Source organism: Leucoraja erinacea, chromosome 1 (genome assembly GCF_028641065.1).
Source record: "Leucoraja erinacea ecotype New England chromosome 1, Leri_hhj_1, whole genome shotgun sequence".
NCBI classification, from domain to species: domain Eukaryota; kingdom Metazoa; phylum Chordata; class Chondrichthyes; order Rajiformes; family Rajidae; genus Leucoraja; species Leucoraja erinaceus.
In genome coordinates, this window is record NC_073377.1 from 108,713,801 (window position 1) to 108,739,043 (window position 25,243).

General features: G+C 40.6%; 1 protein-coding gene across 8 annotated transcripts in view; it reads left to right on the forward strand.

Annotated features, from left to right (window-relative positions):
* The window catches only part of map9 (microtubule-associated protein 9), a 95,153-nt gene that overhangs the window by 44,076 nt on the left and 25,834 nt on the right, over window positions 1-25,243 (forward strand). For all 8 annotated transcript variants that reach the window (XM_055641030.1, XM_055641076.1, XM_055641094.1 and 5 more), the window contains 3 exons: window positions 2,293-2,534; window positions 5,215-5,294; window positions 7,759-7,933. In XM_055641030.1, the coding sequence (XP_055497005.1) occupies window positions 2,293-2,534; window positions 5,215-5,294; window positions 7,759-7,933 (497 nt within the window). The remainder of the gene's footprint in view (window positions 1-2,292; window positions 2,535-5,214; window positions 5,295-7,758; window positions 7,934-25,243) is intronic.

Consider the following 25,243-nt stretch of genomic DNA (forward strand, 5'->3'; position numbering starts at 1 on the left):
CTGTGAGAAAGAGTTTCCCGAGTCTTCTGAGGAAGTAGACGCATTTGTGTGCTTTCTTGTCCAGTGTTGATGTGGTTGGATCAGGTCAAACTGTTATTGATATTTACATCAAAGGGATGGTCTTGACCATCTCCACTTAAGCACTGTTGAAGGTATTTGTGCATTTGACCGGCACCCTGAATCTAGCTTTCATGGCGGGTCCAGTTGCCCTGTTAATTATATCTCAGATTGGAACATGAAAATCAATAAGACATGTTGCAGCTTTATAAAACTTTGTCTAGGCTGCATATGGAGTGTTGTGTAGAGTTCTGGTCACCCCATTATAAGAAGCATGTTAGAAGCTTGGGAGTGGGTACGGATGTTCACAGGATTATGTCTGGATTACTAGATATAAGGACAGGTTGGACAAATGTAGGTTGTTTTCTCTGGAGTGTCAAAGGTCGAGGGAAGGCCTGATATGTATTTAAATTATGGAGTTGGGAAGTTGTGTTGCAGTTGTACAAGACATTGGTGGGGCCACACCTAGAGTTTTGTGTTCAGTTTTGGTTACCCTGTTATAGGAAAGATGTTGTTGAGCTGGAAAGGGTGCAGAGAAGATTTACGAGGATGTTGCCAGGACTTGATGGCCTGAGCTATAGGGAGTGGTTGAACAGGCTAAGACTTTATTCTTTGGAGCGCAGGAGGATGAGGGGTGATCATATAGAGGTGTATAAGATCATGAGAGGAATAGATAGGGTAAGTGCACAGAGTATTTTACCCACAGTCGGGGAATGAAAAACCAGAGAACATGGGTTTTAGGTGAGTGGAAAAAGATTTAATAGTAAACCAGAGAGACGTTTATTTTTTTTAAAGGGTGGGGTAAATGGAACAAACTGCCTTTAGACTTTAGAGGTACAACTTGGAAGCTGACCCTTTGGCCCACTGAGTCTGCGCCGACCAGTGATCATCCCATACACCAGCACTATCCTACACACTAAGGACATTTTACAATTAGCGGAAGCCAATTAACAGACTAACCTGTATGTCTTTGGAGTGTGGAAGGAAACTGGAGTACCCAGAGAAAACACACGTGGTCACGGGAAGAATGTACCATCTCTGTATAGACATCACCCGCAGTCAGTATTGAACGCAGGTTTCTGACGCTGTAATGCAGCAAATCTACCGCTGCACCACTGTGCCAGAGGAGGTAGTTGAGGCAGGTACTTTCACAACATTTAAAAACATGTGGACAAGTACATGGAGAAGATAGGTTTAGAGGGATATGGGCCAAACAAAGGCAGATGGGACTATTCTAGATGGAGCATTGTGGTCGGCGTGGCAAGTTGGTCTAAATGTCCTGTTTCCATGTTTCCATGCTCTCTGACTCTCTACTTCTCAATGGAGAATATTTGGGGTCTGGACCCGTTATTTTTGTAACTGCGAAATGCACCTGGGAGTTTCAATTTATGTTGGCAATGTTGAAAAATGGCATTATATGCTAAGCGAGCTGAGATGCGCAATTGATGGTAGATGGACATTAGGCACACTAGTATGAATCTCTACTAATTCCACTAATGGCTATAAAATCCAATGTCTGGACAAAGTATTTTCAGGTCTTTACCCCAGAAAGCTTACAAAAAGGATCCATCTATAGTTGTTTAAAATTTTGAATGTACTAATAAAATACAGATTTGAATTTATTTGGGAAGCTAGGTTAATTTTAAAACGGTAAGTTGAGATTTGTTTACAAAAGTATTGGGTTCTACTTGTCCTTGATGAATCATATTCCTTACCTAGCCACATTCCTTAAATGTTAACTTTTATTTATTAAGTGTCCTGATGCTTTAAGTGAGTTGCAAATAAATTAATTTTAAATGCATGTGTTGTATTTCTAAGCCAAGGTTCATGAGATTGTGAGAAGGTTATGTCTGCCAGAAATCTGAGAAGCGATTGTACAGATTTCTGGTGATAACCATTATGTCAGGTGGGATTCCTGCCATTGTTGAGCCCTTGTAAAATGATGCCAACAGTGCTGCCAAGAGCACATCTTTAAATCATGACAGATCGTATTGACAGCATGTTTATTGATTACTTTTCACACTACTTATTACCAACAAAGAAAATTCTAAACCAAAAATATTCAACCAGAGTTTATAAGAATTCATTGATTCTGTTACTTAAAAATAAGTAATTTAACCAGCTAAAAACTGGATGTCCTCCCATGTAAAATAAAGTTAAATAACATTCCATCAATGGATTATGATGCATATGTAGAATGTTTATGTAAATATTTTAACATTATTTTGCTTATAGATAGTGATGTCACAGGCAGCTATGCAAATGATAGAATCAATGGGAAGATATCACCCATTGCTGGGGCACAATTTGAAGATAATAACACAAATGATGAAGTGAAAACTAAATTAAAGCACTTGTTACGAGCAGAAGCGAATGTAGATCATTGGCAATCTCAAATGTTTAAACCCAACTTGGAGCAACATGTCACTGATCATGCCATCCCGGACTCTTTCATGAGGAATTCTTCCAAATTGAAGGTAATTATTTTAAATGTTTTTTTCTTACTTTGCAATGATTCTTTACCAACAATTCTTTATAAACTATCTTTCCATGGTAGTATCATTTCTGTTTTTACCATCAAATGTTATTTTAAACTTTTCAAAGTAAATAGAACAAGAGATTTTTAAAATCGTGTTTGGAGGTATTTCGATAATTGGGGAATTTAAGTGATTATACAGAGTATATAGGGTACTCGGAGTAAGTTTAAAGAAATTCAAGTTTAATTTAATGGATTGATATTTCTGGATTACTACCTGCATGTTGTGTAGTACAGCTGGGGCCATGAGACGTAGAAACATAAAAAAATAGGTGCAAGAGTAGGCCATTCGGCCCTTCGAGCCAGCACCGGCATTCAATATGATCATGGCTGATTATCCAAAATTGGCACCCCATTCCTGCTTTCTCCTCATATCCCTTGATTCCAATAGCCCTAAGAACTAACTCTCTCTTGAAAACATCCAGTGAATTAGCCTCCACTGCCTTCTGTGGCAGAGAATTCCACAGATTCACTCTCTGGGTGAAAACGTTTTTCCTCATCTCAGTCCTAAATGGCCTACCCCTTATTCTTAAGACAACTGAAAGGGGCTGGGGATAACAAAAGCTAAAATGAATTTGGTTAGATCCGAATGGTGTCAGTCCAGAGGACGCGACAAAGTGGGTTGTTGAACATCCCGAGGGTGGGGTGTGAGCTATAGTCATGGTCTTTTTAGGCATCGATGATGTAGGCAGTGGAGGAATGAATTCTTGTAAGCAGATTACAGGGATTTGGGAAAGAGTCTCAAATATAGAAAGTTTCCCAAATTTGCTAAGGAATTTCTAATGAATGTGTGGCTGAAGCGATGATGTAGAGTAGAGTTCAGAAAATAGACAAGATGTGCCCAATGTTTGTGTCCACCATGGTGAAGGTAAAACCATGCCACAGGAAGAAGGAAGACATTTCAGTGGCCTATGTGCAGCAAATCTCATCTTTGGCGTCGTTGGAATAAATGCCATAGAGATAGGGGAACTGTAAGAATGGAACAGAGTTGCTGCAAGAGGCGGAATGCCACGAGCCTGTGGGTTTGAAGTGGATGTTTGTGAGTAGCTTATATACTCTCTGAGATTAAAGTGCAGAGATCTAGAAAGGGAAAGAAAGAGTTAGAGAGGAACAATATTTAGATGTCACAGGAAAAAATTCAAAGTTCTGTATGAGTGTAGGAAGGAGCATTAATGACGTCTTCAATGTACTGGAAGAAGAGTTGAGGGCATTGGCCCGTACTACTGAAATAATGACTGCATCATGTCTTTCAAAAAAGAAAGGTGTTGCTTGGGCCGATACAAGTGCTTGTGGTTACTTCTTTGATCTAGTAAATGTGAGTGAAATTGAAGAAGATGTTGTTTTAACAACGAGCTTCAAACAAGGAGGTCGGAGGCTGTTCAATGTCAGAACATTTTTAACCAGGTGAATAAATATGAAGGGGAGCTGGTTAAGCCTTTGTTCAAGGAAGATGTAGTGGTCCTTAACACCCTCTTCAAATGTGGTGGAGGTGGAGAGAAATTATACATAGAGTGTGAAGATGAGCTAGTTGGGACCAGTAAATTGAAAACTGTTGATGTGGCAGAGAACTTGCTAAGTGTCACATATTATTGGAAAGGAACAGTACCAAGAGAGAAAGGATGGAGTCAGGGCGAAAGGAAATTACTTTGCTGGTGTAAGACCAAGTTGGAATAAGAGGTCTAATTCAACATCCTGCTTGTGGATTTGGCAGAAGGTATAAGTGGGCTGTGTACAGCTGGGATACTACAACCTTGGAAGCTATGAAAGTATGATTTCCTGGCATAATGAGGCCCATGACTGTGTGAGAGGCAACAGATTATCCCTGGGATGGCGGGACAGTCATATGAGGAAAGATTGAAGACTAGGCTTGTATTCACTGGAGTTTAGAAAGATGAGGAGGGATCTTATAGAAACATATACAATTATAAATATGTTCCCAATGTTGGGTGAGTCCAGAACCAGGGGCCACAGTCTTAGAGTAAAGGTATTCGAATTACTAAAAACTGGTGCTCCTATACTCTCTACCATATACTTGCAGAAGTTCAATAGAGTATTTGTCAACATGCTGAATCTTCTCCATCTTCTGAGGAAGAAGAGACATTGGTGAGCTTTCCTTGTAATAGCATCAACGTGCTGGGCCCAAGTCAGATCTTCAGTGATATGCACACTCAGGAACTTGAAGATGCTGACCCTCTCTAACACCATCCCACTGGTCTCCAACCCTATCCAACACCACCCATCCCCGATAGAAACATGATCCCTCAGCTTTTCTTTCCTGAAGTCAATAAGTACAGAGAGGGTAGAATAGGTGATTGAGCAAATAGTGTTGATGTGTCCCTGTGCTGCCAGCAAGGAAGAGGAGTGTTGTCAGTTTGTACTGATTGAAGTCTGTCAGTGAGGAAGTTGAGGATCCAGTTGCAATAGGATGAGCAGAGACCCAGTTCCTTGGGTCTGGTAATTCGAATTCCACTGGACCTTAATTGGTACATGTGACAATAAACTGACCTTGAGACCTTGAAACCTTGAGTTTGGAAGAATGATGTTGTGTTTCCTCCTATCTGTAATTGTATGTTTTTGCAAGAAGGCTGAGCAAATGAAAATATTTACTATCGTACTTGCAGGAGAAAGACCAAGCTAGGATGGAATGGATTGGGAACAAGGGTCAAAATCCAAAATCACATCGAAAATCAAATGATAGCAGGTAATGCAAAAATAACATACTGATGGTCCAGCACCCCTTTATGGTGATTTTATGCTAAAATATGCAGATTCACATAAGGTTTCAAATCCTTATTCTTTAATGGGAGTTCCTCCCATCAGGATCCATGTCAAGAAAGCTGTTGAATAATATTTTAAGAAATCTGTGTTCAAAATGAAAATTAGCATTAGGGATAAAATGGATTGTTGTGGAAAATGTTTCAAATTTGTAGAACTGCACTAACACAGGAATAGGCCCTTCTACCCATGATGCCTGTGCTGAGCATGATGGAAATTAAGTTAACCTCTTCTGTCTGCATATTCCTCCATTCTCTGCAAATTAATGTGCCTTCCCATAAGCCTCTTTAATACTGCTACAGTATCTGCTTCCACCATCACCCCAAACAACCCATTCTGGGCTATAATGTTCCGTGTAAAATGAATTTCCCCATCTCATCTTAAAGCTATGCCCCTAGTCTTTGACATTTCCATCTTGCAAAAAGGATTCTGACTGTCAAATCCTATCTATGCCTCACTTCTATCAAGTTTGTCTTCAGTCTCCAACATACCAGAGAAGCAGGCTAAGTTTGTCCAAGCTCTCTATTCACATGGAATTCACGTGGACATATGGAATGAGTTGCCAGAGGAGGTAGTTGAGGCAGGTACTATAACAATATTTAAAAGACCTTTGAAGATATATGAGCAGGGACATCAATAGGAAAAGTTGTGAGTGATATGGGCCAAATGTGGGCAGGTAACTAAGGAGGACACAAACAATCTTCCTGATATAATAGTGGCCAGAGGATCTGGGGTGACAGAGGAACTGAAAGAAATCCACATTAGGCAGGAAATGGTGTTGGATAGACTGATGGGTCTGAAGGCTGATAAATCCCCAGGGCCTGATGGTCTGCATCCCAGGGTATTTAAGGAAGTGGTTCTAGAAATTGTGGATGCATTGGTGATAATTTTCCAATGTTCTATAGACTCAGGATCAGTTCCTGTGGATTGGAGGGTGGCTAATGTTATCCCACTTTTTAGGAAAGGCAGGAGAGAGAAAACGGGGAATTATAGACCAATTAGCCTGACATCGGTGGTGGGGAAGATGCTGGAGTCAATTATAAAAGATGAGATAGCCGAACATTTGGATAGCAGTAACAGGATCGGTCCGAGTCAGCATGAATTTACGAAGGGGAAATCATGCTTGACTAATCTTCTGGAATTTTCTGAAGATGTAACTAGGAAAATGGACAAGGGAGAGCCAGTGGATGTAGTGTACCTGGACTTTCAGAAAGCATTTGATAAGGTCCCACATAGGAGATTAGTGGGCAAAATTAGGGCACATGGTATTGAGGGTAGAGTGCTGACATGGATAGTGGGGTACCACAAGGCTCGTTACTGGGACCGCACCTATTTACAATATACATCAATGATTTGGGTGAAGGGATTCAAAGTAACATTAGCAAATTTGCAGTTGACACAAAACTGGGTGGCAGTGTGAACTGTGAGGAGGATGCTGTGAGAATGCAGGGTAGCGCAGCTCGTAGAGCTGCTGCCTCACAGCACAAGAGTCGTGAGCATAGAAACAGGCCCAGCAGCTCTACCAGCTGCGCCACTTGGACATATGGATTCAGAACACGCTTACCAATAGAAGTCAGAGGTTATGATTGAACCCTATATTCCCTGAAATCCTTGAGTTCTGGGTCCTCCCTGTGATTGCATGTGCTTCCTCCAGGATATCCAGTTTTGCGTGGCTTGAAGGTTAATCGGCTTTTGTAAACTGTTTCTAGTGTACAGGGGGAGTGAATGAGAATGTGGGATAGCAGAGAAATAGTGTGAATGGTTGACGTGGACTCGATGGGCTGAAAGGCCTGTTTCTATGCTTTTAATCATCTCACTGTGAATCCCATGCCTCTTAATCTCCTGATTGATCACTTTTGTCACCTCCTCAGATCTCGCTTGTTTATATGTGAATGGGATGCTCTTTAATCTTGCATGGTATTGACATGTCACGGCAATTTCTGGTCCTCCTAATTCCCAACGAGAGTTCTTTCCTGCATTCTTTATATTCCTCAAAGGGCTGCATGATTTCACCTTCCTAAACTTTGGATGTGCTTCTTTTTTTTCTTTTTGACCAAAGCGAGAACCTCTTTGGTCATCCAAGGTTCCCTTACCTTGACATCTTTATCCCTCCTCTTTTCTGATGCTTGCCAGTCCTGAAGTCTGATCAGTTGATCTTTAAATGACTCTCACGTGTCAGATGTGGACCTACCCAATAACAGCTGCTGCCCGTTTACTCTGCTTAACTCCTGTCTAATAATGTTGGAATCTGCCTTACCCCACCCAGTTTAGCATCTTTTCCCTAGGACCAGACTTTCTCCCACTGGTAAATATTTTAAAAGCTATGAAGTCTTCAATTGTTTAACATTGGAATCATAGAAAGTAAGTATAAGCATTTGCATTTTTCACAGGTCTCTGAATTCACCCGTGCAGACCATGGGAAGATCTTCTGCTGGAAAAAGTCCACAATCCAAAACAACTGAACCTCGATATTTGGGAACATTAAAAATCTTGGACAGCAAAGCTTTACCAAATGAAACTTCTAACCTTGAAGCTCCAGACACTATCAGGGCATCTATTTATCAGGTGATTGATATGACAAAAGTTGGAATTAAAAATGTTTTGTTTAATCTTGTGTGAATTTACTTGTAACTGGAATGTCTATCTTAGATTTGCTGAAGGAAGTAAGAATAGACATTATTACCAGCATAATTTTCAAAATGTTATCACCGTAGTGGTTTATTGCAATGCAACCATTCCCGCATTTAAATAATTGTTTATGCTGGGCATTATAGGCACCAACTTGGATCAAATTTCTCAAGAAAAATCTTCTTGGACATTTGGCATGACTTGCCTTGGTGCAACTTTATGAAACATTGGTTAGCAGAGCTGGAATATTATGTGTAGTTCCGGTCACCACATTGTATAAAGGAGACGATTGCACTGGATGGAATGTTTAAGTTATGAGGAGAGCTGGGTTTGTTTTCTTTCATGTAGATGTGACTGAATGTGTACCTGACATAGGCATGCAAAATTATGAGGCATATTAGGGGGTGGGACAGTGGCACAGCTGGTAGAGCTGCTGCTTTACACAGTCAGAGTGTCAGTGAATGAATGAGAAAGTGGGGTAACATAGAACTAGTGTGAACGGGTGATCGATGTTCGGCGGGAACTCAGTGGATTGAAGGGGCTATTTTCAAGCTGTATCTCTTAAAATTATAGCTAAATAGAAACATGGTAGATAATAAGAAACGTTTCCCCATAGCAGTGGTGTCTTAGCTGAAAAGGCATCAATTTAAGGCGAGTAGTAAGGTTTAGGGGGAAACCGAGGAAGTATTTTTTCCCCTTTGTTTAAGAAGGGAAATAAAGAGACTCTAACAAATATAGGCTGGTGAGCCTCATGTCAGTAGTAGGGAAACTATTGAATTATTTGAGATAGGCTCTACTCACACTTGGAAGATAATTGGCTAGGGACAGCCAGCACGGCTTGGTGTGTGGCAGGTCGCGTCTTACTAACTCAATTGAGTTTTTTGAGGAGGTGATGAAGGATATTAATGAAGGTACGGCAGCGGATGTTGTACACATGGATTTTAGTAAGGCGAAGGTAGACAGTCTGAAGAAGTGTCTCAACTTCAAATGTCATCCATTTCTTCTCTCCAGAAAAGCTGCCTGTCCTGTTGAGTTACTCCAGTATTTCCTGTCTATCTTTGGGGTAAACCTGCATCTGCCATTCCTACCTGTCCCACTTAAGGGCCTGTCCCACTGACGCGACCTTTCAGCGAATGTCTTCGACCTTCAAGCTCGAGGGCACTCTCCGGAAAAACCTCGAGCTGGATCGACCATCAGCGATGAAACCGAGAGCTGGATCGACCGACCGCAGACACACGCACACGCACGCGCACACGCAGGCAGGGGCCAGGGAAAGTGGAGGAGCACTGTCTGAAATTCACACCCGCAATGAACAGGAAGGTAAAAGATGGCTGCATAGTGCACGGTAATTCCTTTAGGGAGCGGGGGGGGAGAGAAGGGGAGAGAAGTGGGGGAGAAGTAGTGGAGACACTTTTAAGAAGCCAGGCAACTTATAATAAAGTTTATCGGGCATTTAACTTACTGGTCGGTTTTCCTTGGTCCTGAAAATTCCAATGAGCCAATTAAAATGCCCGGTCAGCGAAGGAGATTGCCTACGGCTACCCTCGACTGCCTAGAATTACATAGCGACCCCACTCCACTGCACTACGAGTTCAAAAGAACCATGCCGACCAATTTTGACTCGCGGAAATTTTTTTAACCTGCTGAAAATTTTTCCTGAGGCCGCGAGTATGTGGGAACTTCCCTCCAGTATGAAGGAGAGTTTCAGTGACCTCATAGGACCTCCTAGGACCACGTGTTGACCATGCTGCGACTTTGAGTCGAGGGCAAACTCTTCTAAACTTGCAGATTATGTCACGGCAGTGGGACAGCCCCATTACGCAACCTTTTTGGCGACTGCCGGCACCTGTGACAGGTCGCCGAAAATTTGCAACATGTTGAAAATTCAGCGGTGAGTAGAAAGATGCTACGACTCTTTGGAGTCCTCTCACGACCATAGGAGATCTCTCACGACCATACAGGTTGTATGGTCGTGAGAGGTCGTCTATGGTCATGAGAGGTGACCCGCGACATGTCACCATGGGTTGCCTGTATGGTCGTGAGAGGTCTCCTATGGTCGTGACGTAGCGTCTTTCTGGTCGCCGCTGAATTTTCAACATGTTGAAAGTTTTCGGCGACCTATGACGGGTGCCGGCAGTCGCCGAAAAGGTCGCGTAAGTGAGACAGGCCCTTAAGGCTTTTGATAAAAGTCCTTCATGGTAGGCTGATCCAGAAGATTAAGATGCACAGGATATGCAGTGACTGGTTGTGTGGATTCAGAATTGGCTTATTCATAGAAGACAGAGGGTTGTGGTGGAAAGAAGATATTCCGACTGGAGGTCTGTGAGAGGAGTTGCAGGCCGTGAGGAAGGCTGTCAGAAGATACAGAGGCATACGTAAATCTGCTGTAGAAATGGGTGGAGGAATGGCAGAAGTAGTTTAATCTGTGCATGTGTGCCGTGTTGCACATTGAGAGGTTGAATGTAAGGAGAGGATACAGTTAATGGCAACATGCTTAACACCATTGATGTGCAGAGGGATCTTGGAGTCTTTGTTCATAGCTCACTGAAGGTGACAGCACAAGTAGATAGGGTGGAAAAGAAGGCAAATAGGATAGCCTGCCTTTATTGCTTAAAGCATTGAGTATAAGCGTCAGGAAGTCATGATGCAGCTCCTTAAGAATTTGGTTGGGTCGCATTTGGAGTACTGCTTCCAGTTCTGGTTGCCCCTTCCGTCCATTACAGGAAGGATGTGGAGGCTTTGGATAGGGTCTTCTTTCGTATGGCGTGCACAGCAACTTGTTCTATTTGATCTTCCGTTTGTGCACGTCGAGTTGATTGCATTAGTCGAAACAGGGCGGACACGTGAAGGTTGCAATCTTCCACCCATTGGATAAGGTGCAGAAGAGGTTTGCCAGAATGCTGCCAGGGTTGGATGTGTTTTTTTTTTTTTTTTTTTTTTTTTTTTTTTTTTTTTTTTTTTTTTTTTTTTTTTTTTTTTTTTTTTTTTTTTTAGAAGTAAGCACAGTCATATGGCACCAAAGTGCCTAATATATATTTTCATAATACATTTTATGTACAACTTCTTTTTTTTTTTTTATTACATTGAAAAAAGATGAGAATAAGAAAAAGAGGTTAGATAGTAAAGGATAGAAAAATGTGAAATATATAGTGTGTGAAGAAAGAAAACGAGTAAATGAAGAAAGTTGAGAGAGAAAATAGTGAAAAGAAAAGGAGATCATTATTTATAGTCTTGACCAACCCTCGTCCAGTCCTGAAACAGTTATTTTTTACAATTGTGTTGCACCATATGATTCCAAAAAAACGACGAATGGAGACCAACTCGTTATGAATTGGTCTGATTTATCCATTAGGAGGAATCGCATTTCCTCAAGATGAGCGGTGTCCAACATACTTGCAATCCACATTTTAAGCGTTGGTATTGATGTACCCTTCCAAAATTTAAGTATTAATTTTTTTGCTATTATTAAACCATAATTAAGGAATAGATTTTGAGATGTGTTCAATTTATTCCCATCTTCCATTACACCAAATATAATCATTTCAGTATTAGGTTCCATTCTTGTCTTGAATAATTTTGTAAGTATTTCAAAAATATCATTCCAAAATCTATAAAGTTTTATGCAGGAAACTAAGGAGTGTGTTATAGTTGCCTTTTGGGCTAGACATTTATCACAAGTGGCGGATATATTTGGATAAAATTTGTTCAATCTTGTTTTTGAATAATATAATCTATGTACAATTTTAAATTGTATTAGATTATGTCTTACATTAATTGAACATTTGTGAATATATATCAGGTATTTTTCCCATTTAACCTTCGTAATTTTTATCATTAATTCCCGTTCCCACTCTTCTCTAAGTACCTCTGTCGATGGTAGGTCTATATTTAGAATACTATTATATAAATAGGATATTAATTTTTGTGAGTCAGCTTCAATATTCATTGCTTCTTCCAATAAGTCAGGAGTTACTTTTTGATATCCTTGTATATATTTTTTCACAAAGTCGCAAATCTGAAGATATTTAAAATATTGGTTGTTTTTCAATTTAAATTTTAATTGTAGTTGTTGGAATGATAGTAGGTTTCCTGTTTCGTACATATCCCTGATCCTTCTAATTCCGAGACTTTCCCATTGGTTATATGTCTTATCAATAAGAGATGGTTTAAATAAAGGGTTATTCGCAATTGGCATTAACAGTGATAGATTTCTTAATTTTAAAGATAATTTTATTTGTTTCCAAATTCTTATTGTACCATATATAATTGGGTTCTTCTTATATATTGTGTTATTCAGTTTTTTGGGGGAAAAGAGGATCGTTCCTATATTACAAGGATGACAATCCTCCTTCTCCATTTTTATCCATTCTGTCTGTTGTGTAGAACTATCCAACCAATAAATCATATTCTTAATATGCACTGCCCAGTAATAATACATAAAATTCGGAAGTGAAAGTCCCCCGACCTCTTTTGGTTTACATAAGTGTTTTTTTGTGATTCTATGTGATTTATAGTCCCAAATATAATTTGTAATGTTAGAGTCTAATTTTTTTTAAAAATATTTTGGTATATATACCGGTATAGACTGAAATAGGTATAGTAATTGTGGTAAGAAGATCATTTTTATTGCATTTATTCTACCTAATAATGATAAGGGAAGTGTTTTCCAAAATTTAATCCGTGTATTAAGTTTATTTAATAAAGGTATGAAATTAGCATTGAATAATGCTTTATATTTTCTAGTAATCTGAATACCCAAATATTTAAATTTTTCTGTTGCGATTTTAAAGTGGAACTTCAATAAGTGTGTAGGTTCTTGAGGTTTTAATGTCATGATTTCGCTTTTGTTCCAGTTTATTCTATATCCAGAAAAAGACCCAAATTCCTCTATTAAGTTTAATAAATTTGGTATGCTTGTTTGTGAGTTTGTAATATATAAAAGTATATCGTCTGCATATAATGAGATTTATTTCTTTGAGTCCCTGGTATTATAGCCCTGAATATTCGGATGAATTCTTATACTTTCAGCCAGGGGTTCTATCATAAGGGCAAATAGCAGGGGTGATAGTGCACATCCCTGCCTATTACCCCTTGATAGTTGAAATTTTTGAGATAACATGTTATTAGTTAAAATTCTTGCCATCGGTTTATCATATAATAATTTTACCCATGTTATAAAATTCTCTCCCATGATAAATTTTTGTAGTACTTTATATAAGTATTGCCACTCTACCTGATCAAATGCTTTCTCTGCATCCAAAGAAATAATTGATATATCTTCTTCCTCTACTTTATGCGAGTACATTATATTAAACAGGCGTCTCAGATTATTAAATGAGTATCTTTTAGGTATAAACCCCGTTTGATCAGTGTTTATCAGTTTACTTATATATTTGCTTAATCTACTTGCTAAAATCTTTGCTAAAATTTTCTGATCTGTATTTAAAAGTGATATAGCTCTGTACGAGCCCGGATCTTCTAAATCTTTATCTTTTTTTGGAATAAGCGTAATAGTTGATTCTGTTAGTGTTTCAGGTAGTTTGTTTTCTTTAAAAGCATGGGAGTATAAATTAAATAAATAAGGGGCCGTTATCTCCTGAAATTTTTTATAAAATTCATTATTAAAACCATCTGGTCCCGGTGTCTTACCATTTTTCAACGATTTTATTGTTTCACTTATTTCTTTGATTGTAATTTGAGCTCCTAGTTCCTCTTGTTCCAAAGGGTCCAGTATTGGAAGATTACAGTTATCTAGAAATGTTTTTATTTTACTATCTTCTATTTTAATTTTAGATGTATATAAGTTTTGGTAAAATTGGGCAAATCTATTATTAATATCTTTAGGTAATATTAGTAATTCGCCTTTCTCTGATTTAATTTTGGATATAGTATTTTCCCTTTCTTGTTTTTTCAATTGGCGAGCTAAAAGTTTATGTGGCTTGTCACCAAACTCAAAATGTTCCTGTTTTGTAATTTGGAATAGTCTTATTACTCTTGCCGATAAAATTTGATTAAGTTTAAATTTCAGTAATACTATCTTATTGTGTTTATCTGTCGTGGAATCTTTGGCATTATCCAACTCTAACTGTCTGATTTCTTGTTCTAACAACAATTGTTCTGTCTTATTCTTTTTATTTTGAAAACTTTGGTATGAAATTATAATTCCTCTCATAAATGCCTTAAAAGTTTCCCATAATAAAGAAGGGGAAGTACCTGGTATATCATTTGTATCGAAAAAAAGTTTCATTTGTTGTTTTAAATATTGATAGCCTTGCACGTCATTTAAAATATGTGTATTAAACCTCCAAAAAAATTTTTTACCCGGCATTCCCTCAAATTTTACTGAGAATGTCAACGGAGAGTGATCTGAGATACTACTAATGTGGTATGTTGGGTTGTTTGTATAAGGCATTAATTTCATGTCCACTAAAAAATAATCAATTCTTGAATAAGTTTTATGCACCGGAGAGTAAAACGAGTATTCCCTTCCAACTGGATTAGCAGATCTCCATACATCTATTATATTAGTATTTTTTATATATGTATTTAGAAGTTCGCTAGTTTTAGATTTTAAATTACTCTTCTTTTGTTTTGATGACTTATCTAGATATGAATCTAAAACACAGTTAAAGTCCCCCCCTATTATCACATTTTGGTAATTAAACTCTGATATTATATCAATAATTTTATCAAATAAAATGGGGGTTATCAAAATTCGGAGCATAAATATTTATCAAAGTTAGTGGGGTTGCATAAATTTCACCCGAGACTATAGTATACCTTCCCTCTTTATCTGATATAGTATTCTTTAATTTAAAAGGAATACCTTTCCTAATAAGAATAGCTGTACCCCTAGATTTAGAAGTAAATGAGGAGTAGTATGTTTGGCCTATCCAATTCGCCTTTAATCTTATTTGTTTTTGTTGTTTCATGTGGGTCTCCTGCAAAAACATTATGTCGCTTTTCAACGATTTTAGTTGGGCAAAAATTTTACCCCTCTTAATTGGTTCGTTGGCACCCCTTATATTCCAACTACAAAATGTAATTCCTCCATTCTTTATTTGTCTATCGTCTTGCATTGTAATCAGGGTAATATTCCTGAATCATATGGTGCAACCAAATACCTCAGAATTTTAGGACTTGGGTGGTCATCCCGGTTCATTAGATTTATATTGCATCTCCTTCTTGTAAAGTGCCTTAGAAAAAGAACAAAAAAATGTGATATACAATTACTTTCAAAAAAATTAAACAGATAAAAAATTGTGCTTTAAAAAAAAAAGGTGCTATTAAGGTATCTAAGGGAAGATACCTTAAGGACGAATAGCCATCAATGATGGCAAAAAATGTATCGACCTCCGTGATGTTGTTATACATTGAGCTCCTCCCCCTTGGTGAATCCTCATAAAAAGTTACATACCGTTTCATATTTTGTCTTTTCTTATATGAGTTTATCAAACCAGTGCGTGACAGCCGAGAGAAAAAATAAAAAAAAATTAAAAAAAAAGTTACCAGGAAGAGACATAAAGAGTAAAAAAAAAACCCAAAAAAAATATAGAACACAACATATACACGATTTTGTATAAGTATATATGTCCTTCCAATTATCCAATCTTAGTCTAATCTAAACTTTCCAATATATATCCCCCCAGGATTCTTACATAATATCCCATTCTATAACTACCATACATCATACAGGCCGGTACCAAAGGGTTAACTACCGTACAGGCAGGTGCCAAGGGGTTAAACTTTGAGCTTTTCATCCAAGGTTGAATATAACCAAGCTCTCTGAATAACACATTCCAACGAGATAAGCTTTTTAATTGTCTGGTTAGCTCGGCCATTTTAATCAGTTCAAAGCTCTGTAAAAAGTTCAATCTTCTTCTTTGTCGGCAGCTTGCCCCGATGTTTTCTTAACGATGTCCTCTGCATACTTTAAAGCTTTTCCGGGCACTGCAAATGAGCGTTCAACGCCATTATAAGATATCTTCATTTTTCCAGGAAAGTAAATTCCATATCTTACTCCCGGGACATCCCTCAAAGTGTGTCTTGCCGGTGTAAAACAGTCTCATTTTCTGGACTACCTCAGGAGAGTAATCGCGAAATATTCGCAAATTATCCCCACGGTATGTTAGCTTCTTGCCATGAATGATCTTTTTCAATATAAATTCCACTGAAGAGATGTCACGGAATTTCACGATTATCTGTCTTGAATACTTTTTTCCTTTTGCAACATACCCAACTCGGTTAGCGACGTCTATTCTTGGTTCTTCTGACAGTTCAAAGACATCTTTGAGCAAATCAGTAACGAAAGTACATGCTTGAGATTCATGCCCTTCACGTCCTTCCTTTACCCCAAGAATTCTCAAGTTATATCTCCGAGTTCTTGATTCCAGGTCCAGACATTTATCAGTCATTCTTCCAAGTTTTTCCTCTTCAGTTTTCTGTGATTGTTTCAAACTCTTTATTTCCGAGACAATCTCTTTTATCTCCTTCTCCATTTCTTCCATTATCTCGTCCAGCTTTCCGAAATCATCCTTTACACCTTTAAATTTCTTGTTGTAATCATTTTCAATTCTGACACACTCTGATTTTAATCTCTTATCAAATTCCTTATTCTGCTTTTTCAGTTCTTTTAACTCACTGCAAGTATTATCAATTTTTTGAGAAAGTTTCTCCATGCTAGTTTCCATGTGAGACTCCATACTTTGCATCTTCTCCAGTGTAATGTTAATTGTAGCATTCATATCTAAAAGCAATTGCTTCACTTCTTTCTCCTTCTTGTCTCCTTTTGTTGCCATTTCAAACAGAGACCCTTGTCTGTATGAATCTTCTTCTTCTGAACCTTCTTCTGTCGTTTGCAGAGTATCCAATACTTTCTCGAGCTGAAGGCTGATAGTGTTTTTCTTTGGCGCCCTTGAACGATTATCTCTGCTCATTTAAACTCATTTAAACACTCGATTTCACCATTAATCTCCCCGGTTTTCACGTCTTCTTCTGATGATATCACCCTTATACAACACCAGGCAACTTCGGTGAGTTTTTTAAAATCGGTGCTGACTTAAAACGGCTTTTACAATTTTTTTACGGGGGAGAAGCTCAATGCCGCGCCTTAATTCTCCATGACGTTTTTTCGGCTAGCTATGTTCCCCTGTTGCAGATTGGAGGAAGACTGAGACTCTGGGATAAACACGAGACCACCAGCGCCATCGTGTGGTGAAGACTGGGCTGCCAGGTGTAGCCTTAGATAACCAGTTTCTCCACTGAGCCAAATACGGCGTGACTGGAGTAAGCCTGAGACTGCCAGTGCATCTTACCCCATGCCCACAGACAATGAGGGACTGCACCCACACACAGAGGCAAAGACTGAGCCGCCAGGATAAGCTTGAGTTCACCAGCGCCATCTCTTCAAGCCCAAACCACAGCTCTCAGGAGAAACCTGAGACCGCCAGTGCCCTCTCGAGGCAAGAGTGACCTGCAGGGAGGAGAAGCCTTAGATCCTCCTCCTTCAAGACTGGGACTGAGCTGTCAGGACAAGCCGAGATCATCGGCTCCTTCTCACGTGTATCCTGACAATGAGGCAAAGCACCCCGCATGCAGACCTGAACTTTCTAATCACTGTGAATAAATCATATCACGTGAGTTCACCCTGCCGCGACTGTCAGTGTGGTCATTGCCGAACCCGGGGGCGTACCCCAAGCCATACTGTGGGCGGATGCTGGCAAGACCACAGTGGCTACTTGCATGATGGATAGAATTTTTTTTACCAAGTCCCAGGATCATCACTATCTGAAGGGAGAGGGGAGGGATGTGGCAATGCACTCTCCCTTGGCTGCCCCTCTGATCCATGTTACCAGCAGACAGAATGGAGAGGGTGAACGAAGAAGCAGGAGAAAAAGAAGAGGAAGGAAGAAAAAGAAAGAAAGGGAAAGAAAGTGGGGGCCTAATCCTTGTGTTGCCCTGTTGGAGCCACGGGGACAAACCCAAGACGACCAGAGCCACCGTGTGGTCAAGAATTAGCTGCTGGAAAAAGCCCAAGATATCCAGTTCCTCATCCGAGGTCAAGCCTGAGTGGCCAGAGTGAGCCTGAGACGACCAGTGCCTCCTACCTGCCCGCAGACAACGAGGGACTGTGCCCGCATACAGTGGCAAATACCGAGCCATGAAGAAAGCCTGAGACCGCCAGCACCATTTCTTCGAGCCCAAAGCTGTGCTGTCAGGACATGCCTGAGACCACCGCTGTCTCGCCTGGAGGCAAGGGTGAACTGCATGGAGAAGCCAGAGATCTCCACGCCTCCTCCTTCAAGACCAGGACTGAACTGACGGGAGAAGCCAAGATTGCCAACACCTCCTCATGTGCCCCCTGACATTGAGGGACACCGCCCTTCCTTGTCACTGTAAGAAAATCATATCACGTTAGATCACTCTACTGCGAGTGCTGGTGTGGTCATTGTCGAACCCAGCGTCGCCCCCGACATCACTTTTAGATAGGCATATGGAAGTGCAATTGGTATGGATAATGTAGAGACAGATGTGATCAGCTTAGCTTGGCATGGGCCCGATGGGTGGGTTCCTGTGCTGCACTGTTCTATGTTCTATGTTCTAGAGGGTGATTGTGTAGATGGCGGAGGCAGGTAGCCTCACCATTTATGAAACATCTGGGCAAGCATTTGAATCAGCAAGGAATAAAAGGCTGCAGACCAGTAGATGAAAGATGTGTGTCTGTAAATGTAACTGTAGATGAAAGTGGTGTCACAGGTAGATTGGGTGCATGCTGTTGGTATATTAGCCTTGACAGTGTATGGGTATTTGAGTATAGAAGTTGGGACATTATGTTACAGTTGGGGTGGCACAGTGGCGCAGCGGCAGAATTGCTGCGTTATAGAACTAGAGACCCGGGTTTGATCCTGACTACGGGTGCTATCTGTACAGAGTATGTACATTCATCCTGTGACCACATAGGTTTTCTCTAGATTCTCCCGTTTTATTCCACACCCCAGAGACATACAGGTTTGTGGGTTAATTAGCTTCAGTAAATTGTAAATTGTCCCAAGTGTGTAAGATAGAGTTAGTGTACAGGGTGATCGTTGGTCGGCACAGCCTCGGTGGGCTGAATGGCCTGTTTTCATGCTGTATCTCTAAAGTCTAAAGTTGTACAAGACATTGGTGAGGAGCACTGTGTTCAGTTTTGGTCACTCTGCTATAGGAAGGACATCATTAAGAGTGGAAAGAGTGCAGAGAAGATTTATAAGAATGCTGCTAGGACTTGAGCTATAAGGAGTGATTGGGTAGACTTGGGCTTTATTCCTTGGAGCGCATGAGGTTGAGGAGTGATCTTACAGAGGTCTATAAAATCATTAGGAAAATAGATAGCATAATTGCACAGTCTTTTACCCAGGATAAGGGAATGGTATTGGGGGTGGGGTGTTGATGTGGATAGAAAATTGGTTGTCAGACAGGAAGAAAAGAGTAAGAGTGAACGGGTCCTTTTCAGAATGGCAGGCAGTGGCGAGTGGAGTGCCGCAAGGCTCGGTGTTGGGGTCGCAACTGTTTACCATATATATTAATGATTTGGAAGAGGGAATTAGGAGCAACACTAGCCAGTTTGCGGATGACACAAAGCTGGGTGGCAGTGTGAACTGTGAAGAGGATGTTGGGAGGTTGCAGAGTAACCTGGACAGGTTGAGTGAGTGGGTAGATGCGTGGCAGATGCAGTATAATATAGATAAATGTGAGGTTATCCACTTTGATGGCAAAAACAAGGGTGGAGATTATTATCTCAATGGGGTTAGGTTAGGTAAGGGGGAGGTACAGCGAGACCTGGGCGTCCTTGTACTCCGGTCACTGAAAGTTGGCTTACAGGCCAAGCCGCTGAGAGGGCTCTCCCGACGCCGGAGTACAATCATCCGGCGAGAACGGCCTGGAACATCGGGCCTCCTTAAAGGCAACTGTGGAGGCCTCAATAGGCCCGACTATGGGTGGACATGGGATGGCGACTGGACACTATGCCTTCCCTCATAGTGGGGGGATATTTTTATGTTTAAATTTCTTTATTATTGTTATGTCTGTATTCTTTCTTTATGTGCTGCATTGGCAAGAAGCATTTCACTACACCTAGGTGTATGAGACCAATAAAATAACCTTTGAACCTAATGACTGCTGTCCAGTGGCCTTGACAACAACCTGCATGAAATGCTTTGAGAGGATAATTATGGAATGCATTAAATCCAGTCTACCAAGTAGCCTTGACCCATTGCAGTTCGACTACTACCCCAACAGAGCACGTTGGCGCAGCGGTAGTGTTGCTGCCTTATAGTGTCAGATACTCGGGTTTGATCCTGATCATGGGTGCTGTTTGTCTGGAGTTTGTAGGTTCTCCCCATGAACTGCATGGGTTTTTTTTCTCCCAGTGCTCTGGTTTCCTCCCATACTCCAAAGACGTACAGGTTTGTGGATTAATTGGTTTCTATAAAATTGTAAATTGTCTCTAGCATGTGTAGGATCATGTTAGTGTGTGGGGATCACTGGTCAACATGGACTTGGTGGGTTGAAGGGCCTGTTTCTATGCTGTATCTGTAAATTATGCCATTATGCTGTATCTGTGATTGATGCCATCTCCTACACTCATCCCTGGAACACCTGGTTAAGAGAGACACCTATGTCAGACCTATTCATAAACTCCAGCTCTGCTTTTAATACCATTATCCCATCCAAACTTGTGGAACTTGGAGTCATCTCAGCAACTGGATCCTCAACATCCTGACTAACTGAACCCAATCAATGAGGGTAGGGGACAAATCATCCTCTATGATAATTCTCAATGCTAGCGCCATGCAAGGATGCATTCTCAACCTCCTTCTGTACTCCTTGTGCACCCATGACAATGCAGCCATGTACAAATCCAATTCAATTTACAAATTCACGGACGACACCACCGTTGTGGGCCAGATATCAAATAATGATGAGACGGAGTACAGGAACGAGATTGAGAAACTCATGACCTGGTGTCAAAACGACTGAAGAAAGGTCTCAACCCGAGACGTCACCTATTCCTATTCTCCAGTCACCTATTCTCCACAGATGCTGCCTGACCCTCTGAATTACTCCATCTTTTTGTGTCAACCTTTCTCTCAGTGTCAGCAAGACATATGAGATAGTGATCAACTTCATGAAGCAAAGTGGTACACATACCCCAATATGCATTGACGTGGCCGACGTAGATAGGGTGGAAAGCTTCAAATTCCTAGGAGTAAATATCACCAGCAACTTGTCCTGGACCACCCAAAAGTGGCTTAATGGGAGGTAGCAGAGGGTGATGGTGGAAGGTTGTTTTTTTGGACTGGAGGTCGATGACTAGTGGTGTGCCTCGAGGTTCGGTGCTATGTCTATTGCTGTTTGTCATCCATATCATTGATTTGGATGAGAACGTACAAGGCATGATTAGTAAGTTTGCAGATGACGCTAAAGTGCTTGGTATTGTAGATAGTAAAGATAGTTGTCAAAATTTGCAGCAGGATCTTGATTGGATGGGCAGGTGTGCTGAGGAATGCTTATAGGAGTTTAGTACAGATAAGTGCGAGATGTTGCATTTTGGGACGTCTAATCAGGGCAGGACCTACACTGAGAATGACAGGGCCCTGGGAAGTTTTGCAGAGCAGAAGACTCTCAGAGTGCAGGCACATGGATCCTTGAATGTGGCGTCATAGGTAGATAAGGTGGGCAAGAAGGCTTTTGGCACATTGGCCTTCATTAGTCAGAGTATCGAGTATAGATGTTGGGAGGTTATGTCGCAGTTGTACAGGACATGGGTTAGGCCACATTTGGAATATTGTGTTCAGTTTTGGTTACCCTTTTACAGGAAAGGTTGTTAAACTGGAAAGGGTGCAGAGATTTATGAGGATGTTGCCAGGACTCGAGGACTTGAGCTATAGTGAGAGGTTGAGCAGGCGAGGACTTTATTCCTTGGAGCACAGGAGGAGGATGGGTAATCATATGGAGGTGTATAAGATCATGAGAGGAATAAATAGGGTAAATACACAAGAGGACGTAGGTTTAAATTGAAGAGGGAAAGATTTAATAGGAACCTGAGGGGCAATTTTTTTACACAAAGGGTGGCAGGTATATGGAATGAACTGCCAGAAGAGATAGTTGAGGCAGTTACTATCCCAACATTTAAAAAAACATTTGGACAGGTACATGGATAGAATATGTTAAGAAGAATGTGGGCCATACGCAGGCAGGTTAGAGTGGTGTAGATGGGGCATGTTGGTCAGCGTAGGTAAGTTGGACCATAAAGGCCCTGGTTTTCACTGAGATTACTCTATATGAGACTATATCCGACCTCTCTGTCCTGGGCCTCCTCCATGGCCAGAGTGAGTCCCACTGCAAATTGGAGGAGCAGCACCTCATATTTCACTTGGGCAGTTTACACCCCAGCGGTATGAACATTGACCTCCAATTTCAGGTAGTCCTTGCTTTCTCCCTCCTTCCCCTCCCCTTCCCAGCTCTCCCACAACCTACTGTCTCCGCCTCTTTTTCTTCCACCTCCTCCACATTAGTCTGAGGAAGGGTCTCGAACCGCAACGTCACCTATTCCTTCACTCCATAGATGCTTCCTCACCCACTGAGTTTCTCCAGCATTTTTGTCTACCTATAAGAGACTATCTCAGTTGGCTTGGAAGGCCAGAAGCCAAATATTAGTACCAGGAATTAAGATTGGAAATGCTTCTATACACAAGGTCAGATAGAAGTTTGGAACTCTTCCATAAATATATATTTTTTTCAGTTACGAGAATTGTTTTGTTTGTCAGCTTGGAATTAAAGGATCTCAGACATGTGTAGATAGATCATTTATTATCCATGATTTCATTGAACCAGCTCAAAGATATAAATAGTTACATTATTTTACGGTCTTCCTTTATTTCCATTTTCCTGTGCCTGCAATGTTATGATCTTCCTGAGTTTAGTTTAGAGCAGTGGTTCCCAACCTTTTTTTGGCCATGCCCCACCTAATCGCCTCTAAAATCCTGATGATGCCCCCCCCCCCCCCCCCCATGTGGTGATATATAATTCTTATCATTTAAAAAGTGAACTCCGTTTCAGCTGAAGAAGCTTAAAACGCCAATACCTTGGTTTAAACAAGCTTCAAAAGAACATGGCATCCATGAAAAAGAAAAATGAAATAAACAAAAGACAGTTAAAGTTCTGAGCAAGAAATTACTAAAAAACTGTAAAAAAAAATAAAAAAACATTAGGTGGTATTAAAATAATAATAATGATAAATATGATAATAAAAGAGTATTCACAGGTAATAAATAGAGAGAAAATTTCTATATTAGAATATTGAAATATTTGTGGATTGTCTCATACGAAAACAGGAAATAAAGCCTGTCGCGCTCAATTGCCCCCTTAAAAATCAAATTGCCCCCCCTGTGGGGCGCACGTCCCACATTGGGAACCACTGGTTTAGAGATACAGCATGGAACCTAGCCCTTCAGCCCACTGAGTTCACACTGCCCATCGATCACCCTTTCACTCGATGTTATCCCACTTTCATCATTCACTCCCTCAATATTATGGGCAGTTTTGCTGGGCACCAATTAACCTGCAAACCTGTCGTCTTTGTGATGTGCGAGAAAACCGAAGTTTCCGGATGAAACCCACGCGGTCACAGCGAGGAAACCCGTGCAGTCACGGGGAGAATGTAGCATCTGAGGTCAGGATCGAGCGTGAGACTCTTGCACTGTCAGGCGGCAGTTCGACAGTGCCCTCCATAATGTTTGGGACAAAGACCCATCATTTATTTATTTGTCTCTGGACTCACCAGTTTGAGATTTGTTATTGATAAAATCACATGTGGTTAAAGTGCACATTGTCGGATTTTAATAAAGACCATTTTTATACAATTTGCTTTCACCATGTAGAAATTACAGCAGTGTTTATACATAGTCCTCCCATTTCAGGGCACCATAATGTTTTGGATACAGCAATGTCATGTAAATGAAAGTAGTCATGTTTGGTATTTTGTTGCATATACTTTGCATGCAATGACTGCTTGAAGTCTGTGATTCATGGACATCACCAGTTGCTGGGTGTCTTCTCTGGTGATGCTCTGCCAGGCCTGTATTACAGCCATCTTTAGCTTATGCTTGTTTTGGGGGCCAATCCCCTTCAGTTTTCTCTTCAGCATATAAAAGGCATGCTCAATTGGGTTCAGATCAGGTGATTGACTTGGCCACTCAAGTATTGGCCATTTTTTAGCTTTGAAAAACTCCTTTGTTGCTTTAGCAGTATGCTTGAGATCATTGTTTTGCTGTAAGATGAACCACCGGCCAATGTTTTGAGGCATTTGTATGAACCTGAGCAGATAGGACGTGTCTATACACTTCAGAATTCATTATGCTACTACCATCAGCAGTTGTATCATCAATGAAGATAAGTGAGCTAGTACCTTCAGCAGCCATACATGCCCAGGCCATAACGCCCCCACCACCGTGTTTCACAGATGAGGTGGTATGCTTTGGATCTTGGGCAGTTCCTTCTCTCCTATTGCCATCACTCTGATACAAGTTAATCTTCGTCTCATCTGCCCTCAAGACCTTTTTCCAGAATTGTGGTTGCGCTTTTAAGTACTTCTTGGCAAACTGTAACCCAGCCATCCTATTTTTCGGCTAACCAGTGGTTTGCATCTTGCAGCGTAGCCTCTGTATTTCTGTTCATGAAGACTTCTGCGGACAGTGGTCATTGACAAATCCACACCTGACTCCTGAAGAGTGTTTCTGATCTGTCAGACAGATGTTTGGTGATTTTTCTTTATTATAGAGACAATTCTTCTGTCATCAGCTGCGGAGGTCTTCCAGTCCCTTTGCGATTAGTAAGCTCACCAGTGCTCTCTTTCTTCTGGAGCTGGATAAGTTGATGTTCCAAACAGTTGATTTTGGTAAGCCTAAGATTTGGCTGATGTCTCAAACAGTTTTATTCTTGTTTCTCGATCACATAATGGCTTCTTTGACTTTTATTGGCACAACTTTGGTCCTCACGTTGATAAACAGCAATAAATGTTTCCAAAGGTGATGGAAAGATTGGAGGAAAGACTAGGTGCTGAGAGCTCTCTTATACCTGCATTAAGAAGGCATTTAAACACACCTGAGCAATTACAAACACCTGTGAAGCCATGTGTCCCAAACATTATGGTGCCATGAAATGAGGGGTCTATTTTTAAACACTGCTGTAATTTCTACATGGTGAAAC